Source organism: Anomaloglossus baeobatrachus, chromosome 6, assembly GCF_048569485.1.
Source record: "Anomaloglossus baeobatrachus isolate aAnoBae1 chromosome 6, aAnoBae1.hap1, whole genome shotgun sequence".
In the NCBI taxonomy this organism is placed as follows: domain Eukaryota; kingdom Metazoa; phylum Chordata; class Amphibia; order Anura; family Aromobatidae; genus Anomaloglossus; species Anomaloglossus baeobatrachus.
The window spans coordinates 475,719,526-475,730,311 of record NC_134358.1 but is presented as its reverse complement, the minus strand read 5'-3'; the positions used below and the strand labels follow the sequence as shown (position 1 = coordinate 475,730,311).

Here is a 10,786-nt window from a genome sequence, read left to right as displayed (position 1 = left end):
CATTTTGAATAGCATGAGCAATGCAAGTCAATGGGGAAAATCTTGCAATGTACTGAGTAACCCAAATGCTGTACTATTAATGCAAATAGTACGGCATTCGGGTTACTCGTTACTTTACGAGTTTTTCCCCATTGACTTGCATGAATACATGCGTATTAGACAGCGCTCGTTGTGAGTATTGCGAGTACCAATAGTTAAGTAGAGCGAGATATTACGTATTTATATTCAACTTTTTCTAAGATAAAGAAATGACACCCGTTTACTACAAATAGGGGTAGAGAGATTTATTAGAGTCAGGTTTAGTATTTGGAGTAGTACAGGATCATTAGATTCATAACACTAGAGCCCAATTCATTTCAAGAATTTCCCATGAACTTTACATTTGCTGGCTGATGAGACGCAATCTAAAATATGCATGGACAGTAGAAATAAAAAAATATATAAAATTTAATGCATCTCATCACAAGCAACCCCTCCCTGAAATAAATAAGGCAGCAGATACAGCAGTTAGCAGGAGGTTGCACTCTTCAGATAGGCAACCAAGTCTTGCCTCTCCCCCTTCTTCTTGATACCGGCAAAGATCATCTTTGTGCCAGGGATGTACTTTTTGGGGTTTTCCAGATATTCCATAAGGGTTTCCTCACACCAGGTGATGCCTGTGGATGACAGCATCATTAATGCATGTTCAGTGAAAATTTAAAGGGGCTGTCACATTAGAACACATGAAATTGAGAGAGGGGGGGGGGTCAAAGCCAAATTGGTATTAAATTCAATGCTGAGCTCTAGTAACAATATTTTTAATCTTCACATAAATAAGCTGTGTTTTTCTAATCTAGGTAGACTAAGGCTGCTTTCACACATCCAGTTTTTCCTGTGCGGCACAATCAGGCGCTTTGCTGAAGAAACAGGGGTTTTTTTTGCCGCCGCTTGAGTTTTTTTTTTGCATAGACTTACATTAGTGCCGTATCGTGCCACATGGGCTTGCGTTCCGTCTGGTTTTTGCCATATGCAGCAGATTTAGCCGATGCGCCGGAACGTTGCCTGGCACGTTTTGCCAGGCAAAAAAAAAAAACTGCCGATGCGGCGCGGTTTGCAATGCATGCCGCATGCGTTTTTTGCCAATGCGTGTGTGCCCAGTAGCGTGCCGCAAGCGGCAAAAAACGGACAGGTCGCTTGTAGAAAAACTTATGCAAAGGATGCGGTTTTGTCGCTGCATAGGTTTTAGAGCCGGATTGCCCGGCTCTGCTAAAACCGGAGGTGTGAAAGCAGCCTTAAGCCGGCGTCACACGGTACGATATGTCGTCGGGGGTCACATCGTTCGCGACGCACATTCGGTATAGTTTGACATATCATAGCGTGTGACCGCTACGAGCGACTGAACGAGCAAAAATACTCACCTTATCGTTGCTCGTTGACACATCATTCATTTTCAAAATGTCGGTCCTCCTTTGCTTTGGTTGTTAATTGTTCCCGAGGGAGCACACGTCGCTCAGTGTGACACCCCGGGAACGATGAACTGCAGCTTACCTGCGTCCGGCCGGCAATGCAGGAGGTGGGCGGGATGTTACACCCCGCTCATCTCTGCTTCTATTGCGCTGTGTGACGCCGAACGTCCCTCCCCCTTCAGGAAGAGGATGTTCACCGCCCACAGCGACATCATCCGGGAGGAAAGCATGTGTGACCGGGGAGGGGGGGGGGTTTAACGACTGTGCGCCACGGGCAACTAATTGCCCGTGACGCACAAACGACGGTGGCGGGTACGATCGCACAATAGATCGTCCGTGTGACGCCAGCTTTAGGCCCAATTTATTTAAACTGCCATTTTTTAGCACCAGACTAAGGAGGCAGTGCTGAAGTAAGGTGTGCTTAATTCCACTACCTGACAACTGCTTCTATTACCCATTGTTCACAACCATAACAAAAAAAAAAAAAAAAAAGCCTATATTCTCCTCCAGTGCGGCCATGGTTCCAGCCTTGTCTAAAGCCTCATTCCTGGGGCCCATGAGACATTGTTATGATACTCGGGCCCTGTGGCCAATCAACACCTGCCATCTGTCTCTCCACCTTCAGATGTTTGAGCAGGAAGTCAGCACAGCACTCACATCCTGCTCAAAAGTCTGAAGGTGGAGAGACAGATGCCAGTCGCTGATTGGTCACAGGACCCATGTGCCATAATGTCACGTGAGCCCCAGGAGTATAGCTTTAGACAAGGCTGGAACTGTGGCTGCACTGGAGGAGCGTATAGGCTTAAGTATTGCTGCAACCAGGGGACATACTATGTAAGTTTCTGTAACTTAATGACCTAAAAAGCTAGAACATTTGCCAGGCTGTCATCACCCCATCTTATTCCAGATCCACTCAACTTGCAAAAACCCAGCTTGCAATAGTGGGTCCTATTCTTTTCTGACGTCAGAGACATAATTTTGATCAGTAGAGGGTCACAATCACTAACTGAAGGGTTAGAAGGAACCCCTCCCTTTTCCCCAGTGATAAAGTCCCCTGACCGGTCACCATTATACAAGACTCCGCAGAGGTCACCTAGAACAGAAATATTGATGACAACCCGTCAAGTACACGATCACATTCACCCAGAGGTTGTAACATGGAGATATTTCTAGATTCAAGATTATGTATAAACACTAAAAGGATGTTTGTGAGTGCTGCAGTGAAGTTGTATAGGGAGTTTTCAGAGCTGAAGCAATTTTCTGCAGTCCAGCCCAATCCTGACAGTGTGCAATAATTACGGTCAGGATTCCCATCAAGTGCTAGACACTGATTCGATTCCAATCCGCTCTTCTCACAACAGTGAATGAAGCAGGCAGATGAGAATCTAGTCTGTATATGCAGTTTGCATCAGTGGTCACATGACCATCCATAAACTAATATTTGGGGAGGGAATCCTGACAGTGTGCATAATTGAGAATGCAAAAATCTAGCCAGGTATTAATGCCTCATGGGAACATCCGATCAGTCCTTCAGGTAACTGCAGAACTTGAGTCATTGAGCCATACAAGCAATTCTGGCCACCAAGATCCAGGAGCTCATTAGAGCAGATCCTTATTACCACAGCACCGCTTACCCTTATTTTTGTTGGCATCAGTGTAAGAAAACCCCGCGGCTTGACCAGTCTTCCTCCCGAACAGGCCATGCAGGTTGGGTCCAACCTTGTGCTTGCCCCCATTCTCAACTGTGTGGCACTGAGAGCATTTTGTGACAAAAACCTTCTTTCCCTTTTCAACGTCTCCCATTGTTAAGAATCTAAAGAGGATGAAGAAAAAAAAGCCACAAGGTTAGAAGAGATCCTGGAAGGGGCCCTCGCTGAGCTCAGAGGCAGGCTATGAGTGACCGGAGAGGCCCACCCTCCCCAGAGGCAGGGGATCCAATATCAGGGAACAAGACCCAGTGACCTTCACAAGTAGTGATGAGCGAGCGCTACCATGCCAAGGTGGGATGGACTCATGTACCAAGTATAATGGACGATCTTCCAGATAAATGCTCAAGTTACACCACGACTTCCATTATACCCATACACAAGTCAGATACCCGAGCATCAGCTGCCCACTCTGAGCACCAAGCATGTTAGTGCCTGCTCATCACTAGTCACAAAGTATCATCACACACAATACTCAGCTCTGTACAGATTACACACACACACAAAATATATACACACAGATCACCATCTAGCACAATATAACCAGAGAAAGGACGTTATTATACGTCCAGGATCTTATAACTAACAGCTCCATATGCATAAAATCCCAAGGTCACAGCAAAACCCGAGTATTAATGATAATAATCGATAACTGAGCAGTGGCTCATGCGGGGCTGTGATGGCGGCAGCGGCCTCTTACCGTCCGGCGGCGGCGCTCTGTCTTCCCGCAGGTCTTTCACCGCTGCTCACACCAAGCACTCTGCACCCAAGGACACGCCGCAACAACCCTTTGTAACCGGTGTCTGCGCAACGCAGCTTACGTGTAACGTGTGACGTTGGATCAAGCCCCGCCCATAACGTGCTCATGTAAGCCAATCAAGATAAAAGAGTTCGTCTTTGGCTGTATAGCAGGGTAGGTTGAGCAGGACGTGGCTGAAGGAGAGTCACAGAGCCCAGCCCCCTGTGTGGGAGTGAGGCAAAGCCGGCTTTTTTAGTGACGTCAGCAAGGGCAGGGAGGAGGGTCACGTGCGCTTCCGAGGAAGCGGTGACGGCTGAGAATGTCCTGAGAAGGTGTGTACCGCGCATGCGCGCAGTGCTTCATTATGCTTTATCCATACGGTATTAATAAGTAAATATATAACAACCCAGCAGAGAAAGCGCCGCTACATGGGCGTTATGAATGGAGCATTTATGCTGCAGAAAATAATGCTGCGTGTGAACATAGCCTTATAGAGGCTATAGCATTGGTCATTTCATAGCTAATTCCTGAGGGGCTGGGGTCAGTCTTGTATCTGACACGTCACATCCACAGAAAGTACCATGAATGTCACTTTGGGAACCGCACCGTATCAGGAACCGGCTCCATCTTGTGTCATTAGGAACAAACAGGTGGAAATACGTCTCAGGCCTGAAACACACATCCGTGAAAAAACACGCACGTGTGTTACGTCCGTTTTTCGGGTTCCGTTTTTGTGTCCGTTTTTATGGTCCGTGTGGCATCTCTGTGAACTGCGTATGCTAGCCGTGTGTGCGTGTGGAAAGTCCGTGTGTGCGTGTGGAATGTCCGTGTGTGCGTGTGGAATGTGCGTGTGGAATGTCCGTGTGGAATGTCCGTGTGTGCGTGTGGAATGTCCGTGTGTGCGTGTGGAATGTCCGTGTGTGCGTGTGGAAAGTCCGTGTGTGCGTGTGGAATGTCCGTGTGTGCGTGTGGAACTTAACTGACGTGTGTGTGTGTTGTCCGTGTGAAATGTCCGTGTGTAATGTAAAATGTAGTTGCTGCATGTCTACTGACCACAGACAGCGACGCGCGCTGAGAATGAACTCGGGTGAACTTCACCCAACTTCATTGTCATACCGTGGCTCTGTCTGTGTCGCGTACTGATTAGCGGTCACCCGTGCAGGACTCACCGGCATACCTCCCAACATTTAAAGATGAGAAAGAGGGACAAAGTTAGAGGCATTTTTAAGCCACGCCCCCTAACCACACCCATTTTGCAATTTGTCTCGCCCACATCCAATCCTTTTCAGCACTGCTGATCACATTGTTTAAGGCTAGCGCCACACATCCATGCCTCCGGTACGTGTTTGTCATTTTTTACACGTACCGGCGGCACGGAGACACGTACAGCAATGCTACCCTATGGTAGCAGGCACACACACGTAAAACCACACGGAACGTGTGTCCATGTGCGTTTGTACGTGTGTGCGATTTTCAAAGCGCTGACATGTCCGTTTTTTCGCCGTCAGCACGGGTGTCACACGGCCCGCACCCGTACCACACGGGTGTAGTGTGGATGCGGTCCCGTGTGACACGCGCCGGAGAAAACACACGTGTCATTGAAAAATAAAAAAAACATTAACTCACCTTCTCCAGCCCTCCTGTCTCTGCCGCTGCTGCCTCTTGCTGCCGACCGCCGCTCATTAATCTCATAGAATATTCACTTCACTGCCTGGCAGCAGCAGCAGCGGGGAGACGGGAGGGCTGGAGACCGAGGAGCAGCACCACAGACAGCAGCGCGGCAGCAGGAAGGACCAGGTGAGTATAATAATTACCGGTTCTACGTGTGTAATCGCGGATAGCACACGTAGAACACACGTGTCACGCACGTACCAGAGACACGTACTTACCTGCACGCAACACGCAGGGAAAATACGTGTCTCTCGGCACGTGCGTGAATTTCACGTGAGTGTGGCAGAAGCCTAAGACTGCGTGCCCACGATCAGTATTTGCAGCATTTTGGATGTAGCGTGTTTTTGCTGTGTCTAAAACGCTGCATTGTACAGTACAAGCACAGTGGAGGGATTTGTAGAAATCTCGTGCCCACTGCTTGTCTTTTCTGCAGCAAACACTGACCTGCGGAGCGTCTTTCCAGACTGCAGCATATCAATTGTTTGCTGCAGTTGCATGTGTCCTCCGTAGGGAGAACACAGCAGGAGACCGCAGCGCACTGAACCCTGATCGTGGGCACAGGCAGCAGTGGTCTCCTGCGGAGGAGACGTGCAGCCCCACAGGTCAGGACCCGATGCCTCCAGGACACAGCGAGTCCTGATCGTGGGCACAGGCATACGCACATATACGGTACATATTTGAAGACAAATTCCCTAAAATACATATAAACAGACAAATCTATACACAGTCATCTGCACTGACATACATAGATATATACATCATACATATATACACATTGGAGGTAATAATATGGGGAAGCCGGCAGCAGCCGCACTCACCTACCCTACTTGACTCTATCCAGCTCCTCCTCGGCATGTGATCACTTGGCAACACTTTAACAGACCTAGCCACGCACAGTGCACACTGACACCGCTGTGTATGTATCACAAGGGAAGATGGGGGATATATATATATATATATATATATATATATATATATATATATAAAAAATGTGTATACACTGTATATATACAGTATATACATCACAGGAGGGGCTGGGGGCTACAGTATATACATCACAGGAGGGGCTGGGGGCTACAGTATATACACATCACAGGAGGGGCTGGGGGCTACAGTATATACAGCACAGGAGGGGCTGGGGGCTACAGTATATACACATCACAGGAGGGGCTGGGGGCTACAGTATATACAGCACAGGAGGGGCTGGGGGCTACAGTATATACAGCACAGGAGGGGCTGGGGGCAAAGACAGTACTTGAGGGGCATACAAATTAGGCCTGTTTCAGATGTCAGTGATTCTGGTATGTATGTGCTAGTTTTTATACGTACCAGAATCACTGACCTATGCAGACCCATTATAATCAATGGGTCTGCACACACATCAGTGATTTTTCACTGACCGTGTCTCCGTGTGGCGTACATGCGTATCCGTGATTGCCGCACAGAAACATGTCCGTTTTTTTCTGGCATCCCTGATGTCCCACGGACCACACTATGGTGTGATCCGTGAAACACGTACCAGAAAAACACGTGCATTTAAAATAAAAAGATTTTTCAACTCACCTTCTCCAGCGATGCTGAGTTCGGCAGCTGCTCTCTGCTTCTTCCTGACCGGCACATTATGGCATGCATATTCATTTATGCAGCCAGAGCCGGCCCGGAAGTAGCTGCAGAGGTGAGAGAGCGGTGGCTGGATGCTGAATCGCGGGACTCTTCAGCACAACGGAGAGCAGGAGCGGGGGCAGGTGAGTATATGTCCATGTGCAATCACGGAGTACAGATCACGTATCACGGATTGCAAATGGACAACCACTGTGCGCCGTGAATCACGGAATATGAAGGGACATATGCATGTTTAACACATCAGTGAAGAACGTCTGTGTTTTTCACTGAGGGGCATACACGTTACTAAGGGGTACACACATTACTGGGGGAAACACACTTTACTGTGGGGCATACAAATTACTGGTAGCATAGATATTAGTAAGGGGCATATAGCTCTGGTGTTGGGGCTTATACAGCTCTGGGGGCACATACAGCTCCGATGAGGGGGGATGGGGGCATACAAATCTGGTGTGGAGGCTGGGGGGCACACAGCTCTGGTGAGGGGGGGTTGCTGGAGGCATATAGCTCTGGTGAGGAGAGGGCTGCTGGGGCATACAGATCTGGTGAGGGGGGGCTGGGAGATACATATCTGGTGGGAGGGGCTGGAGGCATAGAGAGCTGGGGGGTGCTGGGGGGGCTGGGGGGCATACAAATTTGGTGAGGGGGGTGACTGGAGGCATATAGCTCTGGTGAAGAGGGGGTTGGGGCATACAGCTCTGGGTAGGTGGGGGGTCACATACAGCGTTCCTTGGTGTTGCAGCTCCTCTTCCTCCAGTCTCTTCATCTCTGGACAGAGCTCAGCATGTTGCTCGGTAGATCCGCCCACAGATGCACTTGCTTCCGTACACAAGCAGCCCAGCTGAGAGCAGTGCACGCTGAGCTGCAGGTGCCGATTTAAAGCGCCGGCAGCCAGGAAAGTGCTGCTGCCGCCCACTAATAACAGCGGCAGCACACAGAGCCAGAGCGGTGAAGCAGCGCTCGGCTCTGCTCATGTGCATTAGGAGGGGGAGAAAGTCAGACGGGGAGAGAGCGGGCGGGCGGAGCCACGGGACAAAAGCCTCACGATCGTGACACCGGGACACCCGCTGAAATCCGGTACAGTCCCGCTGTATCCGGGACGGTTGGGAGGTATGCTCACCGGTGACCGCTAATCCCCTGAGTGACTGAATTGAGCAGCGCGATTAGCGCTGCCGTCACTCAGGCTACCAGCAGCTAGCTGGATCCTCCACCCGAGACCGCAACTCACCTGTGACTTCATCGCTGTCACTCTGGCGACTTGCTTACACAGTTGGAGGATCCAGCGGTGGCCGTGAGTAACCTGAGTGACAGCACAGCTGATCGCGCTACTCACCTCAGTTGCTGCGTGGAGCTGTCAGGAGCGGCGGGGTTCTTCTGCTGCTCCTGTCACCTTCATGTAGCAGAGCTGGAAGCGACGCGGGACCTCCGTAGATTACGCCGGACATGGATGGGTATTTGGGGCATAATAAATTGGTGAACAAGGTTTTTTTTTTAGTGTTTATTATTTCAAATAAAGGATTTTTCGTTGTGTGTTTTTATTTACTGTTATTTACAGATTAATCATGGAAGGCATCTCGGGGAGACGCCTGCAATGATTAATCTTGGACTTAGTGGCAGCTATGGGCTGCTGCCATTAACTCCTTATTACCCCGATTGCCACTGCACCAGGGCAATTCGGGAAGAGCCGGGTAGAGTCCCAGAACTGTCGCATCTAATGGATACGGCATTTCTGGGCGGCTGCTGGCTGATATTGTTAGGCTAGGGGGCTCCCCATAATGTGGGGCTCCCCATCCTGAGAATACCAGCCTTCAGCCGTGTGACTTTACCCTGGCTGGTATCAAAATGGGGGGGGACCGCGCGTCGTTTTTTTTTAAATTATTTAATTTTTTTTTTACTGCACAGCTTAGACCCGCCCACCGGAGGCTGTGATTGGTTGCAGTGAGACGCTGTCACTCAGCGTGGGGGCGTGTCTCACTGCAACCAATCATAGGCGCCGGTGGGCGGGGAAAGCAGGGAATACGAGATTGTTTAATGAGCGGCCGGCTTTTTCAAAAGAGGAAAAGTCGCCGGAGTTTAGTGAACAGCCGTGCAGCGCCGCGCCGGTGATCGGGGATCAATAAGTATGAGAGAGGGGGGAGACTGACCGACAGACAGAAAGAGAGACAGACAGAGAGAGACCGACCGACGGACTGAGGGAGATTGACCGACCTAGACAGAAAAAGAAAGAATGACCGACATCGCAAAAAAAAGCACAAAACGTACACGGAGCATACAGAGATGCATCCGTGTCACGTTATTGTGCGCACATACCCATTGACTTTCATGGAGTCCGTGTGTGCATGTTCCGTTAAAAAAACGGACATGCTTCCGTGTAAAACGGAAACACATACGCATCACGGACACGGACACACGGACCTTATGGAATAACGCACGTGTGACCTCAATGATAGATTAACATTGGTGCATGTTTGGCCGTGTCTCCGGTACATACGGAAACGGACCAAACACGCACGTGTTTAACGGATGTGTGTTTCAGGCCTCAAAGTCACTACAAGCTCCCGGCTGTCAGCTGAGGGCTCCACATGTGCACATAAAGCACACACGTGTTTCACGGTCCGTGGTGTAGATGCGTATGTGTGTTCTGTTTGCTGTCCCCGGATAGCACATGGACAGCATGAGCTTGTACACTCACCTGTCTGCAGCGCTGCTGTTACTTCCGGGTCTGCGGTGAGTGCAGTGAATATGCATAAGCTTAATGAGTGGGGCCCAGAAGCAACAGCAGCGGCAGAGACAGAAGCGCCGAAGAAAGGCAAGTGTAGAAATTCTTTATTTTTATATGACCTTTGTTTTCTCTGGTACGTGTCACTCGGATCACATCAGTGTGCGGTCCATGTGACATCCGTGCTGCTGGCAGAAAACGAACGTGTCTCCGTGTGGAGCACATGGACACGCGTGTGCTCCACACGGACACACAGTCCGTGTGAAAACACGGACGTGTGCGCAAACCCATTGATTTTAATGAATCTACATGGATCCGTGTCTCCTATACATGTGAAAACAGCCATCACACACGCTGTAGACACGGGTGTGTCAAGGAAGCCTTCCTGACATAGGAAGAGATGGATAATCTTTTTTTTTCAATTCTCATCAGTGAGAAAAACTGCGTATACTGTGACCTAACTGCTGAAAATCAGACAGTTTTTCTTCTCCATCAAAAACCTGACGTCTGACTGAGCTGTGACTGCACAGCGCAGGTTTGGTCAGTATTTGCCTTAGTATTGTAGACTCAAATCAGGATCCTAAACACAGGGGAAATATATTTGTCTTTTTCACCCACATTCCTGATTTTGGCTTTAAAATACTGATGCAAAACTCCTTCCAGACCTGGAATAAGTGAATAAGGCCTTAGAATGGTCGTTTCTCCTATTTGACAACTGTTTGATTGCAAGGAATAGGACCTGGCTACGACCACCAAGGGAAGGATCACCAAGCTACGACTTGTCTACTTTGGACCCATCATAAGAAGAGAGCACTCACTGGAGAAGGACATCATAGAAGGAACAAGGTGAAGAGGAAGACCAGCAACCCGATGGGTTTATACG

General features: G+C 49.3%; 1 protein-coding gene across 1 annotated transcript; it reads right to left on the bottom strand.

The window, feature by feature from the left end:
* Positions 1-269: 269 nt before the first annotated feature.
* CYCS (cytochrome c, somatic) lies at positions 270-3,973 on the bottom strand. The gene is made up of 3 exons (XM_075316697.1): positions 3,852-3,973; positions 3,080-3,258; positions 270-656 (listed from the first exon to the last, which is right to left on the bottom strand). The coding sequence occupies exons 2-3, from the start codon at positions 3,246-3,248 to the stop codon at positions 508-510; spliced, it is 318 nt and encodes a 105-aa protein (XP_075172812.1). The 5' UTR covers positions 3,249-3,258; positions 3,852-3,973; the 3' UTR covers positions 270-507.
* Between the last annotated feature and the right edge of the window lie 6,813 nt (positions 3,974-10,786).

Bases quoted from the DNA above. Each gene is read 5' to 3' on its own strand.
- CYCS (XM_075316697.1), bottom strand. From the start codon at position 3,248: ATGGGAGACGTTGAAAAGGGAAAGAAGGTTTTTGTCACAAAATGCTCT. The intron at 657-3,079 runs GTAAGCGGTGCT...TGTCATCCACAG, and splicing joins TGATGCCAACAAAAATAAGG to GCATCACCTGGTGTGAGGAA.